This window comes from Orbicella franksi, chromosome 1, assembly GCF_964199315.1.
Source record: "Orbicella franksi chromosome 1, jaOrbFran1.1, whole genome shotgun sequence".
NCBI lineage: Eukaryota > Metazoa > Cnidaria > Anthozoa > Scleractinia > Merulinidae > Orbicella > Orbicella franksi.
In genome coordinates this window covers 7766346-7788246 of record NC_138145.1, presented here as the reverse complement: position 1 = coordinate 7788246, position 21901 = coordinate 7766346, and the positions used below count along the sequence as shown (strand labels likewise).

The window sequence follows — 21901 nt, the reverse complement described above, 5'->3', positions numbered from 1 at the left end:
CTGGAATTTTAATTCAGTATTTTCGTCGTAAGCTGCTCCAGTTTGAGTGAAGTAAGACAGTGTTGAATTTAGTTATGTGCCGCTTTATATCACTGACCGAGTTGTGTTCCGCTTCTTCTTTTACAAGAGCTCTACATTACTCCACTCTAAGTTTCAAATATGTTGAAGATTAACAGCTTTTCCAAAACAGAGCAAAAAACTATTTGGATATATTTGGATATAGCAGCGTTTCAGGACTTTAAAGTTTCCTTCCTCTTGCCACACGCTTGGATTTCGCCAAAGTCTATCTAGACCGAAAAGTAAAAAAAAAAAATTGTAAGTTCGAGTTAAAACGCGTTTTTGCAGGATGTTATTACTAAAAACCACCACCAATTCCTCAAGTAATGGCAATTTTCCGCTAAACTCACGTGACATGTCACGTGACCTGTCAGAAGTGCCAATTCTACTTTAAAATGTCCACTGAGGACGTAAAAACCTAACTGTGCTAAATCTGGTTCAACTGGCATTTATACCTTCAGAAATATAATTAATAAATTATTTTCACCAGTAAAAGCCTTTGACCCAGACCTTAAACTACAGTAGAACCCCGTTAATACGAACACCTTCGGGCCATAGAAAATTGGTCGCATTAACGGGGTGGTCTTATTAAAGGGCTCTTTAAATAAGGAAATGACTGACCGAGCTTTTTTTGGGGGGCCAGAATAAAGTGGCCGTAATAACAAGGTGGTCGTATTAACGGGATGGTCTAAGGCTGGGTTCCACTGTACTTGAGAATGGTTACCCACAATGATTATCTACAAACCCTCTCTTTAGTACAATGCAATGCAGAAGGTGGACGATACATGCAATAATAATTTACTACACCTGTTACTAGAACAGCGAATTCGTAAGAAAACTGGGCACGAGGCCCAAGTCCAGGATTTGGCGCCAAACAGCTGAGTGAACAAGTCCACAGTAAAGTCCACAGTGAATCACAGTATCAAATAGTCATAAACTGACTCTGTTCCTATAATAACTCATAATCGTATAAGCTATGACATTTGCCGTGGAACTGCACCTGATGTGAGACTGCATCGCTCAATTCGATTTGACCATCAACTTATTTCGAAGCGGCTTCGCAGCGCGAAGTGGCAGTCATTAAAGGTCACTTTCTTTATTCGGGTGAAATTTTGAGCGCAAGTTTCTTGGGGAGAAGGGATTTTTTTGGTGGAATCGAATGAGAGACTTGAGACTACCTGACATGTTGAAAATAAACAGCTGTATATGAAGTTTTATCAGTCTCTGTCACAACTCAGAACAGAGGATCCTCCCTTTTTTTTCATGATCTGACGCTGCGATCAAACAAGGTGACCACAACAGGCGGAAATCTGTTTGCGTGGAGGCTACTCTTTTCGTATGATTGTCATGTTTCTCTTTGTCTAAATCTTCTCTCCCACGCGAAGTTCAATGCGCGACCCAAAATTTGCTCATTGATGAACCCGTGCAGTGTCCCTTCATGAATCGGAGCCACTCTATCAGCGGGTGATTTTCGGTTTGAATCCCGAGGCGTTTTTCGAATGCATGAGAGAAGAATTGAAGTCTGTTTGCCTTGGTTACCTTGATTAGAGCAGTCCCTCATTTTTGTAAGGGTTAGGTTGAGTGGCTGAACACGCTAGCGAGCGAGCGGATAATTCAGCTGGAAGGAAGGGAGACGCGCCGATCTACTCGCCTAATCCTAGGTTCTTTTACTTATGATGCACTATCACAAATGAGCAAGCCATTTATAGTAAAAAAAAAAAAAACATTTATTGCAGCCACATGGTTACTTATTACAGAGGTAAGTCAAGTAAAACGACACTGTTGGCTGAAAATAAGGAGAAAAAAACACACTCGACCTATAATACAACGTTTAAAATACGAGCTGAGTGTAACAGATAAATTAATATGTACATCTTCGCATGCAAAATTTCTCTGTTCAAACCGTCAAATCAATGACCCGCCTTGCTCGTTCTTTCTTGGTATTGGATTTACAATAATACTTTCAATACACTCAAACACAGTATGGATATCTTGATCGGCGTTTATGTGCTGGCCGGACTCCTCGTAATACTCTGCGATCTCCTCGATATAGGCCTGGTAATCAGCAATCCGGGAGTTAACCGCTGACTCGACGTCTTTCGCGCTCTGCCAGGAAGTAACAAAATACACTGTGAGTGAACAGTGCACACCGATCGAGGTTATGACAGACATGAAAGTTTCAAGAAATTTCCTTCACTAACCGTTTGTAACCTCTGTTTCACTTCATTTGTTCGAGGCGGGTTGTAAATCAGATGATATCTAGAGAAACCAAGAAATCACTTTTAATATTCAGAGCGAACGATTTAGACCTTAGACAGAAAATATAAAAATATAAAAATATACTTAAGTTGTTGCTCGCCAGTGACCACACCACCAGTACCTCTCGCTCCTGCATCACCCCCCTCCCCCCCCCCCCACCACTACCATCCCACTGCGCCTCTCCCCTCACTACTGGGGACAATTTTTCTTCACCCGAAGAAAACCTCAGTCCCGGACCTCAGTCAAGTCATCAGGCTAACCGCTGGTTTTACCCAGGGCTTTCCGCCCTGGGAACGAGGCTGTTGTTTTACGATACTGGTTTTACGGGTTTTACCGAGTAGGTCACAAACTTCGATCAGCTGTATTTTCTCTATGATGTAAACTGTGCTGTGTGCCCAGCAAGCTACAAGGCACAACAGAGATACCACTACAAATTCTCCGCAGTGTATCTTTTCTAACCTACCTTTCACCAGTAACAGGGTCCACACTTCGCAGGGTCATTCGTTCAAGAATGGTGTCCGTTGGCGCATCCATAAAGATCACCCTGAAACATTCATAACCGTTGTATAAACAGGATTAATACTGGTCGCAGTGTGATGTCTTCATTTCTACTATTTTTCAGGCTATGTTTTGGCAACTGCGTATTACTGTACGTAGCTGCGACGATTCTCTCATGTCTAAATCACTTTTCCGTGGTTATACGATGTTTCTTCTATTCCCTGTCATATGCATTTGACTGACAGCGTCATAAAATCGTAACAAACGTTCATCAGCCATAAGAGGAGACACATGAAAAGTGTGTCGATTTGTGCTTGTACTTTATATCAAAAGGTGGTCTGCGCCTTGACGAAGAAGCAAACAATTTTTTGTCTGCTTACGTCCTTGGACGATAAAACTTGGTGAAAGACTTTTACGGTGCTGTGCCCAATTATCGACCTACATACAGATTTTTCATGAGTACACTTTGATTCGACAACGTTCTCATGAGTGTCCTTTGATTTGATAAATGAAAATCTTAGTTGGGAGCCACATGTCGTTGGGAAATCGAACACGAGACGCTACCACTAAGTATCTGCAACATCGTTTCCAGAGGAGGTTGTGATCGGTCAATGAGAGGGAACCCATGCGTGTTCAAGTGCTCGTACGATCTTCTAACTGGAATTAGTGTTCGCAATCGGGCGATTTTACAAGAATTTACAATGGCCATTTGTTCTTCGTACTGAACAGGATTAGTTTACATGTAATTCAAGCTACACGTAGCTTGCCGTTTGTTTTTACCTGTTAGGTTCGTATCCAGCTTTTGTGAGTGTCTCCGCCTGTTCCCTTGTTTTGGGAAAGCCGTGTATTACCCAGCCTTTAGTCACCGCGTCTAACTGAGCCAGGCGACTCTGTAGTAACTGTAGAACCAAGTCGTCAGGTACTGTAATAAAACAACACAGAACATTGGATTTAAAAAGACTGCAGTGTTTCTCTCTACCCAGTAGTTATTAAAGCAACAATGCCACATGTCCGCTGGGGTCTCACAAAATGCTTGGGTTGTCTTTTCAGAGGGAATAGCAGTAAGACTTACTCCTAGCTTCTTCATGTGAAAGCAGCTCAGTCACGGGTTTTGAGTTATTTTGGCGAGGTAGAAAATTAGTTAAAATTGAAGGAACCTGAAAATAGTAGTTCACTAAGATAGAAAAACACCAGAGAGACAATAATAAATCATATAGGAAAAAGCATGGACAAGGATGGAAAAGATCAACACGGATTACAATCAAGGAACTTGAAAAACTTAAGCTAAACTTTTCAAGATGCACAAACTGTTACACTGCTCCTTTAAGGAAACCACTCAGAGTTAATTGCTGTCAACCTGCTAATCCATTAGCCTCTGAAATGGTTCCTTTTCATATTAATATATTTGTGTACATGCTTACCCATCATTTTGCGTTCAACATATGGCCTTACTGCCTCACCAAGTTTAGAGTCATCCACTAGAGACTGCTTGATAAGCTCTGTACAGGAAACTAAATACGACAACCACAATAGGATTAACAATATAAACAAATACAAAACGTAATACAGCAAATAACATGCTAAGCAGAATACTGTGAATTTCCTAAAACAGTAGCAACTTCCTAACATAACTTAGTGATCCAGAAAAACGAGCGACCCTCCACAATTTGCCTGTAAACAGAACTGGTAAAAGCTCATACTCAAAATCTATTTACTAACTAGTTAACATGCTTTCACATTTGACATGATAAACTCGAAGATGGACCAGAACATACATCTATACACGGTAGGCGTGGAAGGGGTGATATTTGTGTTTCCCCAAAGGAATGACTCCTCCCCTACACAGAAGCTAGGGACTCTCCGAAAGTACAGATATAAAAAGAATGGGAAATCAAAAAGTAACAAAGGCCGTTAATGTCCTAAAGTTAAGGCGTTATAAATTCTCTTACCATTTATCAGGCCATATTTACTGGCCAACAGCTCTGCCTGGACGCTCTTGCCACACCCTGTAGGGCCCAGCAGAATCACTCGGGGAGTGTGGGGTGCACTGTCTCGGTGTTTCATCTTCAAGTAGGACAATACTACAACAATAGCATAGTCACAGCTGTGAACAATCTTGATTATGAATTGATGAGTGCATTGTCACTCATGTTGATTTTTGAGTGGCTGCACTAAAAGCCTTGCTGTTTAATACACAGGGCTACACTATCGCCCATTTACAAATTAAAAAGAATTCTTACATCAGAAAATGACAGACTTAGTAATAATAAGGTCTCCTGTATCAAAAAGATAGCTTTAAGAAAAAGTTCCACTTCCATTCTACAATACTCCATGCAAAGAAAGGTCACTAGGAAATGAACTGTTGTTCAAGTCCGAGAGACTATCATAAACAACACTTAATTCACCTTGTGAAAAGACATCTGCTTTTGGCTGGTCGACATTGATGGATTTGTAAATTTTTTCATAGCACATCAGGATACCATCAATATGCCTGCAACAGGATTCAAAGGTAATAAAATTGGTAACATTTAACAAACATGATTGACGTTCTTTGTCAAACCCTCATCGCGTACATAACAGAGAAAGACTCTACTCCTTTACTTCCTTGGCACCTCTTCACCAGACCCCGCAGGTCGGATCGCTTTTCTTGCGGGCTTGTGCGTGTGACTGCTCTACCACTCGTACAGCTATGAAACCACTGGGAGCCGACAATTAAATAAATTGTGAGTTTTATTTTACTTTAACTTTCACTCTGGGACAACAGTAAAAACTTTCTACAAATGCTATAATAAGAATTTGCTTGAGCTATTTTGGTGTTGTTTTACTTCTCGTCAATGCCTGAGCTCAATGATAAGTTGATGACCTGACATTACCTGTGATAATCCATCAGTCTTTCAATCATGACTTTCTCTGATGACTTGGAATCTGGAACAAGGCGTTGTACAACTGCTGGGTCTGTTGGTGGGTCAAATGTTGAGTGGTACACATCTGCAAAATAAAATATATTTATTAATATTACTTGTCATTTGTCTGTCTTTAATTTATTCAATTGTTTATTTAGCGTGGATGGTTTTGTTAAGATAAAGTAATGTAGTTAGGTACTTCATTTTAATTATACATATAAAATCAAATTAGGTTTTATTACAACTATTATAGTAGTTTTTAGATCCTCCCAGAAACATTATTTACTCCTTTAATTAATAGGAGTAATTACTATTATTTATTTAAAGCATAAAACATAAAGAATTACTAAGGCCAAGTTTATTAGGTTAGAATAGATGTGCTAGAATTGACTACCTAGAATCCCTGTAAGTACCTGTCTAAAGTGAAAACTTACCCCCAGTCTCTGGGTCGATCCTTTTTCCCATCACTCTTTCTATCAGTACCGTGTCTGGAGCTTCCAAAAGAACTTGGGAAAGAAGAAAAAATTAGCACATCATGTGTGTTAAAAGATTGTATGACCACAGGTTCATATCAAGGCTAAGGTTGAGTTGTCATCTCTGAGTGAGATGGACGAAACCCTAGAGTAATGTGACCATTCAAATGCAAATGTTGAGAACTGCTTAAAAAATTGTCTATGTCATTTTGAGCCTGACACTCTAGAATGGTCCCATTATTTGTATATAGAGAAGGCAGAATTACATTTGTAAATGTTGCAGCTGAAATAATTGTCATGATAAGTTTTACAAATGAACAGTAGTTGATACTTACCAAAATTCTTTGGATTGATTCCTTCTGCTTGAAGAGCTTGAGCCTAAAGACCAACAAAAAAGGGCCATGCAGTAGAATATTAATAGGGTATGGTTGGGGGATTTGTAGGGGATTCACATTAGCGTAATTGAAATTTGTTGAAGCATGAAGGCAAAGACAAGCTCTTAATAAAACTATCCACCTGTTGTACAGACACTGTATATAATTTTCTACAATACTTAACCCACAAAGTAATAATTAAAAGTGAAAAAATTGAAGACAGTGATCATTGCAGTTATAAATACACACACTTATAACTGTTTAAAAACAGTTAAAAAAATTCAGGCTTGGACGGGATTCAAACCCATGACCACTGCAAATACCTAGAGTGCAGTGCTCTACCAACTGAGCTATCAAGCCAACTGGGAGCTGGTCACATTGTGAGTTCATATGATGATGTCTTCATATCTTTCTCAGCAGTTCAAATATATGATCTTTCATATATTCACTAGTGAAAAGTTATTCATCATAAATGTATTCATTACGAATATCATCAATGAACACATTTTATTTTATTAATAACTTTCAGCAAAAAGATGTTACATTAAATGTTATATAATTATGTATTATAAATAAACGAATTACCTGCTCTCTTGTTTGAGGAAAGGCTTCAAGTAACCAGCCCTGTATAACAAGATGACAGTGGCAGTTGGATTAAGGAATCAACTTTTAAATTTTAAATTAAGCTATGAACCCCAATTTATGTTCTAGAAATAGACTAATGCAAATATAATTTTAAACAGTTTTTATTAATTATTAATGATAGTTTAAATTTTCATATCACTGAGTCAATGACCAATTTTTTTTCAATATTATTGACATTAGCAGTCAAGATTTTATTATAATAACTAAAGTTAAATTTGACTAATCCATTTCTTTACCTTACTAATACAGTCTTCTTTCTCAAGTCTTTCTTTGATAAGACCAACCCAAATATGAGTAGGCACTGTCTGAAAGTAAAATAATTTGAATATAATCCTGTTAATAATATAAGTGCTGAAGATTAATTTTATTTCATTATATGACCAAGTAAATTACTGAACATTGCGATTGGCTGAGAGCAGATCAATTTACCATTAATCTTTAATTTGCACTGTGGTGCAACTTAATGCACGTATGTTTGTGTACAAACGCTCAAATAATTTAAGGATTTGCAGCAATTTTGAGAGAACTTTCAAAAATCACTTGTAGTGAAAATTCTTAATTGCACTTGCATTCATGAGATTACCTATACTAATATAAAATCTGGAAATCAGACAACGATCATGGAGCACTTCCACTGATTATCTTCAATTAATATTTCTCACTTGGTGTTAATAAATCCAAGTAAACAGACATAATTTGTTTTTAATTAGAGTGAGAGAATGAATTAAAGCTAATTCATCATTATGGATGACTACTTCATGGGAAAATACAGAAAAATTGACAAACATTTAAGTGACTCACTTGCGACAATGAAGCATGCATGGGATATGATTAAATTTCCAATTATAATGATAACATGCCTCAAGTATGCAAATACTACATTAAATGTGATCAAATTATTACCTCTTTGGCTGATATGTACTCTCGAGCCTAAAAAGATGAAAAAGATCATACCACCAAAATCAATTCAAAATAACAGCATTAACTTGTCAAATTTCAGAATTCTTCTACTAAAGAGCTGTTAATGTACAGGTATGCACTTAATATCAACCACAAACCAAATTATCATTGCTGTTTGCAGTTTGTAGTTTTCTCAAGCCCAGTTGTCCTTTTTCCTTGCTACACCAAAACATTCTATCAATATTTCTGGTGTTCACGGTTTTCTAAGTTTCACAGTAAAAAGACAAATTAAATTAATCACTTGCTTGCAAACTACCAAATCCTTGTTTATAATAATTATGATATTTATTACAACTAAAAGTTCCTATATATAAGTACGAGACAGAAGTATAAATATGATCAATTTAACAAATACACTGTACCTTATTAGCTGATTTTGAATCTGATTCTGCCACAAGTTTATCCAGTGTGATATGTACACAGTTGAAATGCTGAGCTGCCATAACAGACTGAAAGAGAGAAATTAAAAACAGCTTTAAAATAAATATATTTTTAAAATAAAAGAACATTTTTTGGTCCATGGTAAATAAAAAAATTCTGACAAGAGAAAAAAGTGTGATTTACTTTAAACTGTTCCAAATACAACAGGTCTATCAACTAACCATATATACATGGGGGCCAAAGTCACAGATAAACAATGATTCAGAGATTTCAGAGATTTCAGATTTTCAGATTTTTATTGTTCACAAAATACTATTATTTTCTCTTACCATGGTTCTTTTTCCTGCTGCTGGAGGCCCATGAATTATTATCTGTGGAACTGAAATTTATAATAGGCACACATAGGTTTACAATATAACTGAAATACCACATGTAAATCAGTGAAATGTATTTCACAGAATAAAGATTGAGAAAATTACCTTCAACATTTATTTATTAATTTTTGTAAACTAGTTATTAGTTATTGACTTTACTTTGGTGTCCCCAATTAGCTTATCTATAGCTAAATACACTGACACATTAATAAAGTTTTCACCCATCTCATTCAAAATATTTGGCTCTTGGACATTTTCTATGGATTTCATTTTGGTCAGTCTAAACATCACAACTTGACATTGAGCCCATTCTATCATCCTGTCCAGTCCCCTGATTCCCCTCAATAAGAAACAAGCCTAATAACAATTAAGCCTATAAAAGTCTAATAAAAATTATTGATTGATTCAATTGATAACTGATTAGCAAGTGGCCAGCAAGGTGTTAAAAATAACTAGATCATCAGTTAGTCAGGGCCAACCAATTGATTGTTTCAGTAAATTATCTGTTCAGAAGGATGATTTTCTTGAGAAAATTGTCACCTCAAACTTTGTGAGAATAAAATCTAATGCCTGTTGTTTTTAACTTTGGATAATGATAAATGAGTTGTTTTGGGTACCAAAAATTAGGGTCAGCTATGATTTTTCAGAAATGTAATAAGACCCAAGGTTTTTGGTAAATGGACAAAGCAGCCCTTATAAATTTGACAAAGACTCGAAGGAAATATGTGGCTCTCAGTAAGCTAAAGGGAGATTTAATATAATTTTAACGCTTTAAAGAATGGGAAGAAGGAAACAAATCAGTATTAATTATTATTTTCTTACCATTACTTTCTTGTTCAAGAAGACCTATCATATAGGTCAAAGGGTCTGCTGGCCGTTCTATGATAAGCCTGGTCAAGAGTGACTGTAAACACAAGATATTCAGCGGGTAATTTATTTGAAGAGCTAAATATGAAAGATAACATTCCTTATTGTAAGCAATGTAGCAGCCAAGGATGAGCAGTGGTTCAGGGCCATTCTATCATATCTCTATATTCCCCTTCCCCATTAATTTCCCAATGAAGTACAAGTCAAATTCACACTGGCCCCCTACGTAGAGCAAAGACCAATGGAAAGTGCTAACAGGATGTTCTCTTCAGCAATAGCCCATTTTTTTCACCTTGTCGCCCCACTCCTACCCCACTTCACCCAAAGGCAAGTTTCTTTAAAACACCCTCAGAGCTGTGCAACTTCAGGAGATCTGGGGGAAGCAGGGGGAAGACACAAAATAGAACGGCTCTTAGTGCAGTACAGTGTACGTACATATAACTCCAAGTATACGTACACCAGTAGGTAGCAACTGTATAGATGGTCAGGTCACTAGCCTAACATGTTCCTTTAATCTTTATCTTTAATAAGTATACTCATGAAACAGTGGAACTATACTAGGAGTTGAAAATAACATAATAAAAGCACGTAATAAATAATTACAATATGTATATATACAACAAAAATTATAAGTTAGTAAAAGATAAAATAAAATAGAGTAAGTATAATCTCGTCGAGATAAGTTAGGACGTCTGAATATACATTATACAAAAGATTTAATGGCTGCAAGAGCAATAGTCTTAAAATTATTTTTATTAACATCTTCATAAATAGGTAAATTGTTCCATGCTACTCCGTTCAGATTGCAAGTTAACTGGGTAAAAATATAGTCCTTTAGTTTTATCGATTCTTCTGGAAGGGTGAACCTTAAAAAAGTTTGTCTGACAGTTGGGAAATTGAATTTGGGAACTAGTCTGAAACATTATTTTCTATCAAGAAATAGTGTGAAAGCTGTAGTTTGACGATACCTTCGTAAAGAGACTAGTGATTCCTCACCTCATAAATCTGAAAAATGCCGTGTTTCTCTGCGTAGTTTGAGAATTCAGGCGGAATTAACAAAGGTTTCTTGGTTGCATCCATCTTGAATTTTTCCCTCGCAGTTTCGCAGTTGCTACAATAAACAAGATGAGCCTGCGATCTTTCCAGATTAGGTACAGCAGCTCAAATTTGGCGTCCATAGTAACCACGCGGTGACATTCACAACTCATGTTTGGTGATGACCACAAGATGGATCGGGGAAGGAAATCTTGAAATATTTTGAAGAATTCGAGCTATATTAGAGTGTAAAATCTGCATATAAGGTAAGTTGTCCCTTTGTTGAATGCGAAAAAGTCTTACAATTGAAAAATCGCGTTAATTTCGAAGAGGAAATCTCGATCGTCTTCGCGAATTATCGCGGGAGACGAGATATTGGGCTTTCTCTCCGATCTGAAGGATAACTTAAATAAAAAATTTCCTTCTGCAGAAAACCTTAAGAATTTAAATGTCTTTCTTTTTGCATTTGAAGGTTTAATCTGTAATTTTTAAGTAATGAATAATGTGGAATACATGATCGTGAAAAATGATGAATAATTCGGTCGAGATCATGTTTCAAATCTTTTTGCAACCTTCAGGTGGGTAAACAAACATTCCGTTCTTTAAAATTCGACCAGAAAATGCTTAGCGCTCAAATAGTTTGAGCTATATTATTTGCTGTTGCTGAAAATCAAACTAGGTTTGGCGAACATAATTGATCCTTTTTTAAAAAACTATGAGTTACTGTGCGACCCGGGTGTGTGAGTAATATATCGGATGATTCAGCGAGTAAACACTGTCTAACTTGATTTGATCGAACAATAAAATTAATTCTCAAGGTCGCACAAAACTACGCCCCACTGAATTTTCCTTGTATTCCGTAATTTGCAGACCCTTTCTGGCCCAGATTATAGTTGAAATACAAACTTCAATTCAAGATGAGCAGAGAATACGTAACATTGGGTGTTCAACGAGAATCGCTGCTAAACAATCCACTTCTACAAAAGGTAAGAAACAAGCCTCACATTTCCTGACCTCGCAGGGGGTGGTGGGGGGCAATTCCAGTTTAAAAGTAATGGGGATTTAAGACTTTATAAATCGATCAGGACTACAGTGAGAAAAAATTCTTACCAAAGCAATTTCAGAAAAAAGAAACAGCAGCAGCAGTATTTCTTTCATACCGTGTATTTGTTTAGTTTTTTTTTTTTAATATATATAGCCCTGAAGTAATAAAATAATCAGTTGATTTTCCTGGATTTCTTGTGTTGCTACTTCCAATGGAATGTTACTGTTATAGCACAGCTCTGGCAGAACCCCATACTCATATAGGAAAGAAGAGGAAACCCATGAATTGATTTTCTCTTGGTTATCATGGCTAGCGATATTTCTCGTGGGCACATGGTGCATAACAGCATTGACAGAGTTGCCCAAGATGGTGGCCATACTCTAGCTAATAAGTTGACACAGACATTCACCCTTGGTTTATAGCATCCTTTTTTGATATTGGACATCCATGTTATGGTCAATTGACACCCGTCAAAACGAGGTATTTGCTGACCAGTATCAAGTGACCACACATTGACCGCTGACCAAGTTCTGGTTTTTGATTGCATCGCGGGCTCATGCCAGGTTAACTTGTTAAACAGGGCTGGGTTGTTTGGAAGCCAGTTAATGCTAACCCAGGATTAAAAGTTAATTGAAGTCTAAATTTTTCTTGTATACAAATATTTTTCACTGCTTTTGTTTTGTGTATTTTGAGATTATTCAAACTCAAAACAGAAGGCCAAAAAATATATACAGAAAACCTCACCATAAAGTTACAAAACTCCGAAATTGAAATTCTCACTTATACTGGGTTAGCTTAATCGGGTTTTGAACAACCCAGCCCAGGAGCTCCACTTTTAGGCTTGGCTAAATCTATATTAATATTGTTTTATACTGTATAGTCTGAACTTGGGAGGCCACTAAGACGCTGCTTCACCCTACCCGCTGATGGGTTCACTTATGGAAAACCAAATGAAGGGAAGGACAGTGGTGCTGCTGATGGTGAGTGCAGATTTCTTTTTCCTTTCTTTCTTTTTAAATTATTATTACGGGCATGAAATTTTAATGAAATATAAGTACATTTGTATCTCTTCTTTTAGCTCTAGTATGGAGATCAGCTCCTCTTGCTCCACTTTATCTGAAAGAGAAAAAGGCACCAAGAGATTTTATTGGCTTAAACAAGGGAGCAGTTCAAGCAGGTCTCACAACAGCTCAGGAACATTTTCAGTATCGTGCGACTCATGACATGAGGAGAAAAGATTCTGGCAATGAGAAGACATCACTAAAGGTCAAACGGATACCGCCTACAATGGTATTCGGAATTCCTACAAAGTAAGCTATTAATCAAGATCTCAGAGGCATTTTTATGATTCTGATGTAAAATTAACCATTTTGAATCATTCATTGTCTAGCAGTTAGTCCAAAAGTTGTGTTAATAATATTGTTGTTGTTTTTTGGCCAGGCCTTCAACTCCAGTTTATGATCTCCTGGGACACAAATACCAGGACCGTTGGTTAGAGGAAAGACGTAAAGCTGAGGAGGCCACAAGAGCTAGACAAGAGCAAAAGGTAATACATGCTGCTGATAGACTGTGAATTAGGTACTGTTAATGCCAGATGCACCTGTTCTATATTAACACAAAGTTTTCATCTGATCTTTAGAGACACGTTGATAAGACCATCTATGAGACAAGGACTTCACTGCTCCGAAAATATCAACCTCCTGTTGATCCAGCTCCACTGTGGCAAATGCCAAAGTTTCAAAAGGTAATTTATTACACTTACAAATTATGTAGTTTCAAGGATTATATACTCAGGTTTCCTCTTAGCTAAACCAGCAGCTATACAGAGACCAGCTATCCTTGAGTCACATTTTGTTTTATCTTCACAGATCCCAGCTTTTCTCAGCACCTTTAGATCAGACAAAGCCAAAGAGAGTGCTTTTGAACATCACGCGACAGACAGCACTTCACGCCAAGGAGCCTTTGGCCATGGAATATACGAACCTGCTAAAAGCTAAATACTAATAAATTGACCCTGATTGCATTTTTAACTTAAAGAGTGAAAAATTAACAGTTTACAACCCTTGCAAATAGTTTTTTAATGTTGTGGTTTAAGGCAAAGTCCTATAATTCTCTTGCATGTATCTATTGTGATGAAGATCACAGGTCTGGTGGACAAACATTGAGTTGACACTGCCTGTTCTGTATAAAGCTTTCAAATCTTTACTCTTTAAATAGCAACAGAGATATCTGCAAGATTGTTACTAGACTTTATAACAACATTATACAATCCTGGGAATTTCAAAGTACAATTATTGTCAACCTTAAAACTCAGCAGAATGTCAAAATGGCCTGTGATATGACATCTTATCTCTTTCTCAACACAACAAAACTGCTCAAAACAAATGTAATTTAATTACATTTTTCATAACATTAACTCCGCATAATTTTTGGTCTCTTTTAACTCTTGATCAATACACTTGCTGTAAATAATACCGATCAGAATGAAAAAATAAAAATACCAAATGAGTAGTTAAATAATAAATCTGACTTCTGCAGAATTGTGCAACTTTCCCATGTCTTAAATGTGTAGTACAAATAATGTATCCTGTGGAAATAGTACTGTGTAACAAGGTAAATGCTTTTTAAAACAAATGCCTTCAGAATAGATTACATAACTGATAAAAGAATCTCTCACTAACCAAGGTCTTCCAGAGCAAATTTTGTATGATGCCTCAGGGTTGCCACAAAGTGTTAAAGTGGGAGGCTATTACCTTGGAGTATGTGGTTGATTTTGAAATCTTTCCTAAATAATCAGAAGAATAGCTGAGATGACAGGGTAAATGATTTAAATTTGCCATCACAGCTCACTTCTCTAGACAGCCCTGGACAACAGTAAATCACATGTTAGCTGTTTGAAACTTTCAGTCCAGTTTGCTTGCACCTTATTCAGGTATTTCCCTGTGTCTGACAATCACTTTCATAATCTCAAACAAAAAACTTCAATATCAAACTGGTTTACAAAATTTCACTTCCCATCCTCCAAAATTGAACTGCAAATTACCCCCCACCTTGAACAAGGTATTTATAGACCTAACAATAATAATAATTATTAATATTATAAATTACATTTATTGTCTTTGATCATGTGGTGTCAACTATTCCCTCATGATTTTCACTGCATTCTGCCAATGAAACAGATTATTTTCAAGTGAAAGTGAAAAATTGATGTTAAGAATTTGCAGCCACCCAGAAAAACAAATTTGAACATTCCATGAGGAAATAATTTCAATCAAACTTATCAGAAAGCCCTTAATCTGAAACTCTCATTAAGGAACGATTAACAATGCCAAATTTAACTTGGATGAATTTTCTCCTTTTAAGGGATTTCCTGTCCATGCAGATATTAATCTGGAGACAGATTTAAAGTTATGGCCAAAAATAATGTAAACTAACACTGGATTATCTGACCTTAGAAAACTACCCATCCATCAGGAACCAGACTAATAATAATCTTTATTGAGGAAACTTTCACGTACATGTGGTTTCGGATGAACTAAGACAGAAGGCTTATAATGCTACATGTGTATTTATCAGAGATCTAATTGAATAAATTTATTTACTTGGATATCAGATGGATAATCCAGTGGTTTTGGATTTTGTTAAAAATAATTTCACAGGAAAAAGACCTCTTACAGTACATGGTGGTTATGTTCATGAGTAACACCAAGCTATTATTTTGATACAAACTACAAATTTTACTGGAGTCTTGTCTTCTTTTGAGATGGTTCTTCTGATGGCTCTTCTTTACTTGAAGTTTTCTCTCCTTTTTTGGGTGATCTCTTGAAATATGACAGCAATGTGCCAGCAACTGGCTTCTCTGTTTTTTGAGTTCTGGAAAAACACCATCATTCAAAAGTTACACAACAAAATTATGAGAAAAAATGCTTTGTTTTCAACTACCAAAGTAGAAGGTCTGTTCCTGGAAGTGACATCAGCATAATACAAATACAGGTTGTTAATGTTCAGAAGTGAAGAGAGCTGATAAAGCTCCGAAAGCTCTGAAATCCAATGTGATTTTCGTAATCTATATGAGATGTGGCACATGATGTGTCCAGAATGAGCAGGTTGCAGGCCACTGATTAAAAAGTTTAAACCGTTTCCATTGGTTGTCTCCCCAGCTAGTCTATTTACTTAGTGGACTATACCCAGTAACATTACATTATACAAGTAACCCCCAGGAAGCTGTATATGATTATAAATTGTATTGTAAGAATTTAATGCATTGACTCCCAGAGCTTTTTGCCAAAAACGCATTTTTTGGACATTTTGGAGATTTTCAGGCTGGATATGGATCAGATTAGCTCCAAACTACTCAAAAAGGCATTTGCAACATGGCAGTATGCCTTTCTTTCTACTAGCATCGCGTTTTACAGAAATCAAAATTTTGAGAGTTTTTGGATCAGGAAGTGACCTACCTCTTTAAGGTTTTTACTTTTTGTAATTTTTTTTGTCTTTTTTTGTCTTTCCTTTTTCTCCTTTTCTTATCTTTTTGCTGCAGTGATTGACCTTTTACTGGGCTTGCTTCCAGTTCAAAAACATTCTGAGAAAGCATCATTGAGACAGGCAATTTTTACCATGTGTAGTCGCAGGAAATTTTGCTCTGAGTTTTTTGCTCAAATTTTTGAGCATTTTCATGCACATTTCAGGCTCCATTGAGCTGATCACTCTGATCTGGGTACCTATCATTGGAAAGATCTTTTCCTCCTGCAGAAGTTGAGTATAGATGATGCCAATTTTGGTCAAAGGTGATGACGTCAGAAGTGGAACAAAGGCCAAGGCTCGTCACGGCCGGTTACGGGTGGCACAGGAGTCAATGGGTTAATTATAATAAAACTCATTACTCACAAGTCAATTGGCTTGATACACTCTGGTGATTTATTCCTAGAGTTGTTGACCATCATGGAGACTGGATGCCACTCCAAGCAGTCCTTGGGTGTGACTAAGTTTAGAGCCTATTGATTGAATCATGACATGGTAAATAAAGCTCATTTATCCAATTTTATTCATTAACTTTCCAGTTGTTGAAAAAATGACAACTTATGTTTTCTAGACCAGCTAGATCTGGTAAATGATATAACATTATGTTTCCTTGGTTATAATTATAGCACTTTCAACGCTGAAATATAAATTAACACAAGAGAAAAACGATTATCAACCTTTTTCCAGGGGACTTCTCCACATTCTAACCACTGACGGACCTCTTCTTCACCATGTAGAACAGCCTTAAAATTAAAAAGATAACTATGGATTTGTGTTGAAATAAGTAAACATTTAATAATTAAAATAGAATAATGTAATATTGTAAACACACCAAATTAAAGAACAAACTGAAGAAAAAAAAGAAACAACCAAAAAGAACTAGGGACAAATGAATCAATTATTATAACTTGATTTTTAAATATGGTCATAGGTCTTGTTCCATATCAGAGAAATGATTATTACAATGCAAATAATTAACTCAAATTACTGAAATAATACTGATTATTATATGGCTGTGTCTCACAAGGACTGGGAACTACCGAATTCACAAATTTGATTGGCTGAAATCGATATTGACCGCGGTCTAGATTTTCCCATCTAGACCAACATCTCCTCACTGCGTTCGGTCTGTACTCACAACCTTGGTCAAGATTCTCCCATACTTAGCTCGGTTAATAAGAGCTAAATATAAAATACTACATCACATATTTTTTCCCAGATGCTTGTAGCATATAAACCTACTAATTTATATTCTACATTCATTATACGGCTGTGTCTCACAATGACTGGGAACCACCAAATTCACGAATTTGATTGGCTGAAATCAATATTGACCACGGTCTAGATTTTCCCATCTAGACTGGCATCTAGACCTGTTTAGTCATTTTGCGTTGAAAAAGAAGCAAACTAAAATACAAAAATGTTCACCATTTTATTTTCTTCTCAGTCATTTATGGAAGTGCCAAAAGGCCTGATGACAAAAAAAAAGTAGAGAGGACGAGCAAATTTCGGCAGGTTTAAGGGGTAAGCTCATCGCTGTTCGCAAGCAAAATGTCAGCTAGTGCAAACCAGTTACATTAAACGAATTGAAGTTTCTTCTTTGCCATCATAGTTAGTCCCCTCCACTAACTATGTTGCCATATAAATGAACATCTTATTAACTGAGCTAAGTTGGTCTGTCTGGGAGAATCTTGATTTCGGTTGTGTGTACAGACCTCACTGCGTTCGGTCTGTACTCACGACTTCAGTCAAGATTCTCCCAAACTGACCTCCTGCTCGGTTAATAAGAGCTAAGTAATGAACTCACAAACAGATGAATACAAGTCTTACTGGCATTCTATTGTGGAGCCATTTCAGAGATGGAGCTGCATCCACTGTGATAATAGTGTATGAAAAAAGTTCTTCACCTTCATTGGCACTGCCCTGTGAATTATATAAACAATCACAGATTGAAGCTCTGCAGAACTTTTCTTCCTCTGAAAATATTGCCCTCCTACTTACATGTAATACAATTACATGGAGAGTTTTAAAATACAAATTATGTATTAAGCAAACCAGGTAAATATGTCTGCAGTTACTTAATTACTGCAAGTTGTAATATGAGTTAATCTCTGAATATATATTTGTACCTTTGGTGCCTGCCAGCAATCAAACAAGCCTGCCATGGTCAAGAGATGTTTATCTCCACAATGTTCTACATCCTCTTCTTTTACTTTTCTCAATTCCACTGAGTCATCTTTAATGTTGACATTTTTTACATCTGGCTTGCATGATGATGGATCTTTTTCTTGGAATCTTTCATCTTCATGGCTGGAAGTATCTTCCTCTTTAATTTTTCCCTTTGCATCTTTCTTAAAGTAGATGTAATATGGTTGTTTCTTTCCTCCTTTCAATGTCTCCCACTCAAAGAACCTGTAATATATTAGTCAATTACATGTATATTACTCCTTTTGAATTAACACAATAATCTGATGTGGAAATGTATTACCCACATCAGCACTTTTTGTTGAAACAATTTTGATAGACTGATGTCTGTTTATAAGATGCTATCGTTGATAAATTCTCAGCTATGAAAGAATGTAGGAACAAACAAACAAATAAACCAACCAACCCATAAGGGAATAACCCAGTCAACAAACAAATGAATCCACTAAGAAAAGAATGAATGTGTGATTGATCAACTGACTGATTGTATGACTGTCTTAACTGTCTGACTGTCTGACTTTCTGACTGACTGACTGACTGACTGTCTGACTGGCAGACAGAAAGACAAACTGACTAACTAATGGGATAAATGGATAGATTTATGACATGATTTCTGCAACTCATCATGATCACCTGCTGATAAAACAGTGGATGGCCTGGGAGGAACTCCCATATAAAAACGACAGGGTTGCTTGTTGTACCCTTTAGGGGTTAAAAAACTGGCTTTGGTATCACTTAGGGCATTCAACCTTGAAAGATCCACAGCTGGAGCTTTTGCGGTACCTTCTAAAGTATTGAGCAAAAAAGGTCAGTGTCAGTCAATGTGCAGTTTTAGAATTGGTATCTTCTAGAGGTAAAATAAATTTCAAGCCACACTCACAAAACATTATCTTGTTACCTCTTAAGAGTTCTTTTTGAAATTTCCAGCAGCACCTTCGGCCTTTTTGTATGGGAGTTCCCCCTGGCTGTCCACTGTTTTAGCAGCTGGTGATCGTGATGGGTGGACGGCAGGGTGGCCTAATGCTCTGCAATTCAGGTTCAAAGCCTGAGGCAGGGTTATGTGTTCCAAGGGCAGGCACATTACTCTCATAGTGCCTCTTTTCAATGGCGTGTATATTATATGCTCAATAAATAAATAAATAAATAAATAAATAAATAAATAAATAAATAAATAAATAAATAAATAAAGGGAACTCAAAATTTATGCCATGGGGAGGGTAAGCCTGTGGTGCATCCAATCCAACAGGGAATAAAAATAATCTGCTAGAGTCACTTTGAGTGTGCACCAATGTAACCTGATAGACCACTAAAGTCCCAGTAACCAGTTGCTACTGGTCAATTATAAATACATTTTATAAGGCCACATAAATCTTTAAGTTACAGTATAATCTAGGATACAGTACCCTTCTGCCAAGACAACACATCTTTTACCCTTCTCTAATGGCAATTTGAATGATCTCTTGTCCAACAAAGTATCACTTCTGGCATTACTCATGTTGTAGCTGAATTCTTTAGGGTCTCCACGGTGCCATGATGGAATCAATCCCCACCTCATGGGCTGCAGAACTCTTTCAGATGTGTCCTCTGAGGTTGCATTGTTGAAATGTTGGCTGGACAACAATACTGGCCTATGGATGAAGTACAAATAATATATATTTTGGGGTCACAGATATGTATAAGAGTTATTCAGAGTGAGCAAGCAAGTATCAGCAGCTACTCGTAACTTCAAACAAATGTTTTGTAGCATATGCTATCTCAGTCTCTGTAAACTGTCCCTAACACTAAAAGTTTGATTCAACAACAGAAGACAGAGAGGCTGCCATGAGGAATCCAGCATATTATTGGCATCACCGGCAGGAAAGAATGTTGAGATTAAATATGATAAAGTTTGAAATCAACAAAACTTGTTGCATTTGCATGCAGATTTTATGGATTTTATTCCATTCGAAGATGCCTGATGACTAACCAATGACATCAATGACTAAAAATTTTGTGGAACATCCATTGATATGGGTGATTACCCATTGATTTATCATTGATGCCATTGATGTCAGCAATTAGTTATGTCTGGTTACTGTTATTGCTCCAGGAAGTACTCATGAAAGTGACAAGGGCAATTTGCATATGAAATATATGCACAGTATGGTGATTTTGGTCATACAGTTTCCTTCCTACTTTTTTTATTGGGTGTGTGCCAGCTCCAGTTCATGATAAAGGGGTTTTTAGTAGCAAGGGGTATGGGTAGATAGGGGCTAGGGTGAGAAGTTACTGAGGTGGTTCTTTAGCACAAATTATAATAAAGAAAACTTGGACAGGATCCCTTGCTTAATTTTTTTTTTTTTTTTTGCTATTTTTTGGCTGTCACCCTGAACAGGGAACATGAGCGGCGAGGAACAACAATTGGCATAAGAAGTATTATCAAACTTTAATAAGCTTATAAGGTCTGGAGTTCACAGGACATCGAGGAAATATAGATAGAAAACTTCCTCGTTCTGTGACAAAACTCTTTAGTTACATGCAACAACATTCCTAACATTTTTTAGAAGTGAATTCGTTCATAACACACAAAGTAAACAAATTAAAAGGCATGCTTCAGTTCAACATCGATATAAGCTTACTCACGTGAAAGATTGCGGGCTGATATTGTAGGAGGGATAATATTTTCCCCCGCCATTACGCCAAGTCGGCTCATGGATCTTGCCGTCCTTCCCTTTGTATCTGCATGCCTTTGGGAATTCATCGGGCGCGAGTGTACTGAATAAAAAAACAATGGCAAACAGTTATTGACAAAACAAAGGTCAGTGGATTCGCTCGGAAATAACTTAATTTCCAGTTGCTATTTTCAGTGATGACAAACTGCTCCTCATACCAAGCTGTTCTCCCACACATTTTGAAGCTAATTGAGTTCAGCTACATCAGTTAATTGCTGGAATGGTTTTGAAATATATCACGGGCGAAAATCATTAGTTGCAACAGTGAGAAAGTTGACTTTGGCGAGAAGAAGACCCTCTCACGATCTGTTTTTGATTACCACTTTCACAACCTCAAATTTTGGCGCGTTTTAGGTCTGTATTGGGCAGCGGTTTACCACAACATTGTTCAATCCATCGCGACTCCAAATCTACGAACTTCGAGCCATTTTTACCTCGCTGAATGAGATTGAATTTGATACTTTAGAACGAAGTTGCCCTAAATGAGACAAAACGTGAAGTAAACACTAATTTTATTTCCTCCTTGTTTAGAAATACCGCGAAATTTGCAGAGTATTTCAGTAATGCTGTCAAGTCACGTGTGAGTTTGGAGG

The 21901-nt window shown here is 36.8% G+C and overlaps 3 protein-coding genes across 3 annotated transcripts; 1 reads left to right on the top strand and 2 right to left on the bottom strand.

The window, feature by feature from the left end:
• Positions 1-1767: 1767 nt before the first annotated feature.
• On the bottom strand, positions 1768-10961 carry LOC145487367 (adenylate kinase 8-like). Its single transcript, XM_081466129.1, has 17 exons — positions 10788-10961; positions 9747-9828; positions 8880-8929; positions 8532-8618; positions 8113-8139; positions 7446-7514; positions 7150-7188; positions 6526-6568; positions 6152-6223; positions 5688-5802; positions 5220-5305; positions 4764-4895; positions 4236-4325; positions 3595-3736; positions 2780-2860; positions 2259-2316; positions 1768-2163 (listed from the first exon to the last, which is right to left on the bottom strand). Exons 1-17 carry the CDS (start codon positions 10869-10871, stop codon positions 1963-1965), a joined length of 1458 nt encoding a protein of 485 aa, XP_081322255.1. The 5' UTR covers positions 10872-10961; the 3' UTR covers positions 1768-1962.
• A 46-nt stretch (positions 10962-11007) lies between these two features.
• Positions 11008-14395, top strand: LOC145487442 (cilia- and flagella-associated protein 77-like). Its single transcript, XM_081466221.1, has 7 exons — positions 11008-11092; positions 11697-11812; positions 12752-12851; positions 12950-13181; positions 13312-13417; positions 13511-13615; positions 13740-14395. Exons 2-7 carry the CDS (start codon positions 11744-11746, stop codon positions 13866-13868), a joined length of 741 nt encoding a protein of 246 aa, XP_081322347.1. The 5' UTR covers positions 11008-11092; positions 11697-11743; the 3' UTR covers positions 13869-14395.
• Positions 14396-15341: 946 nt separating this feature from the next.
• LOC145487393 (abasic site processing protein HMCES-like) lies at positions 15342-21807 on the bottom strand. The gene is made up of 8 exons (XM_081466160.1): positions 21467-21807; positions 21220-21351; positions 20001-20225; positions 18522-18804; positions 18223-18315; positions 17070-17135; positions 16759-16865; positions 15342-15744 (listed from the first exon to the last, which is right to left on the bottom strand). The coding sequence occupies exons 1-8, from the start codon at positions 21484-21486 to the stop codon at positions 15609-15611; spliced, it is 1062 nt and encodes a 353-aa protein (XP_081322286.1). The 5' UTR covers positions 21487-21807; the 3' UTR covers positions 15342-15608.
• Between the last annotated feature and the right edge of the window lie 94 nt (positions 21808-21901).

Coding starts and splice junctions, on each gene's coding strand:
- LOC145487367 (XM_081466129.1), bottom strand. CDS start 10,871: ATGGATGCAACCAAGAAACCTTTGTTAATTCCGCCTGAATTCTCAAAC. Junction 2,861..3,594: donor GCTGGATACGAACCTAACAG/GTAAAAACAAAC, acceptor TGAATGTTTCAG/GGTGATCTTTATGGATGCGC. Junction 2,317..2,779: donor GACCCTGTTACTGGTGAAAG/GTAGGTTAGAAA, acceptor TGGTTTCTCTAG/ATATCATCTGATTTACAACC.
- LOC145487442 (XM_081466221.1), top strand. CDS start 11,744: ATGAGCAGAGAATACGTAACATTGGGTGTTCAACGAGAATCGCTGCTA. Junction 11,813..12,751: donor ACAATCCACTTCTACAAAAG/GTAAGAAACAAG, acceptor TATACTGTATAG/TCTGAACTTGGGAGGCCACT. Junction 13,616..13,739: donor AAATGCCAAAGTTTCAAAAG/GTAATTTATTAC, acceptor TTATCTTCACAG/ATCCCAGCTTTTCTCAGCAC.
- LOC145487393 (XM_081466160.1), bottom strand. CDS start 21,486: ATGTGTGGGAGAACAGCTTG. Junction 17,136..18,222: donor GGCTCCACAATAGAATGCCA/GTAAGACTTGTA, acceptor TTTAATTTTAAG/GCTGTTCTACATGGTGAAGA. Junction 15,745..16,758: donor TGTATCAAGCCAATTGACTT/GTGAGTAATGAG, acceptor GTGTTTTTCCAG/AACTCAAAAAACAGAGAAGC.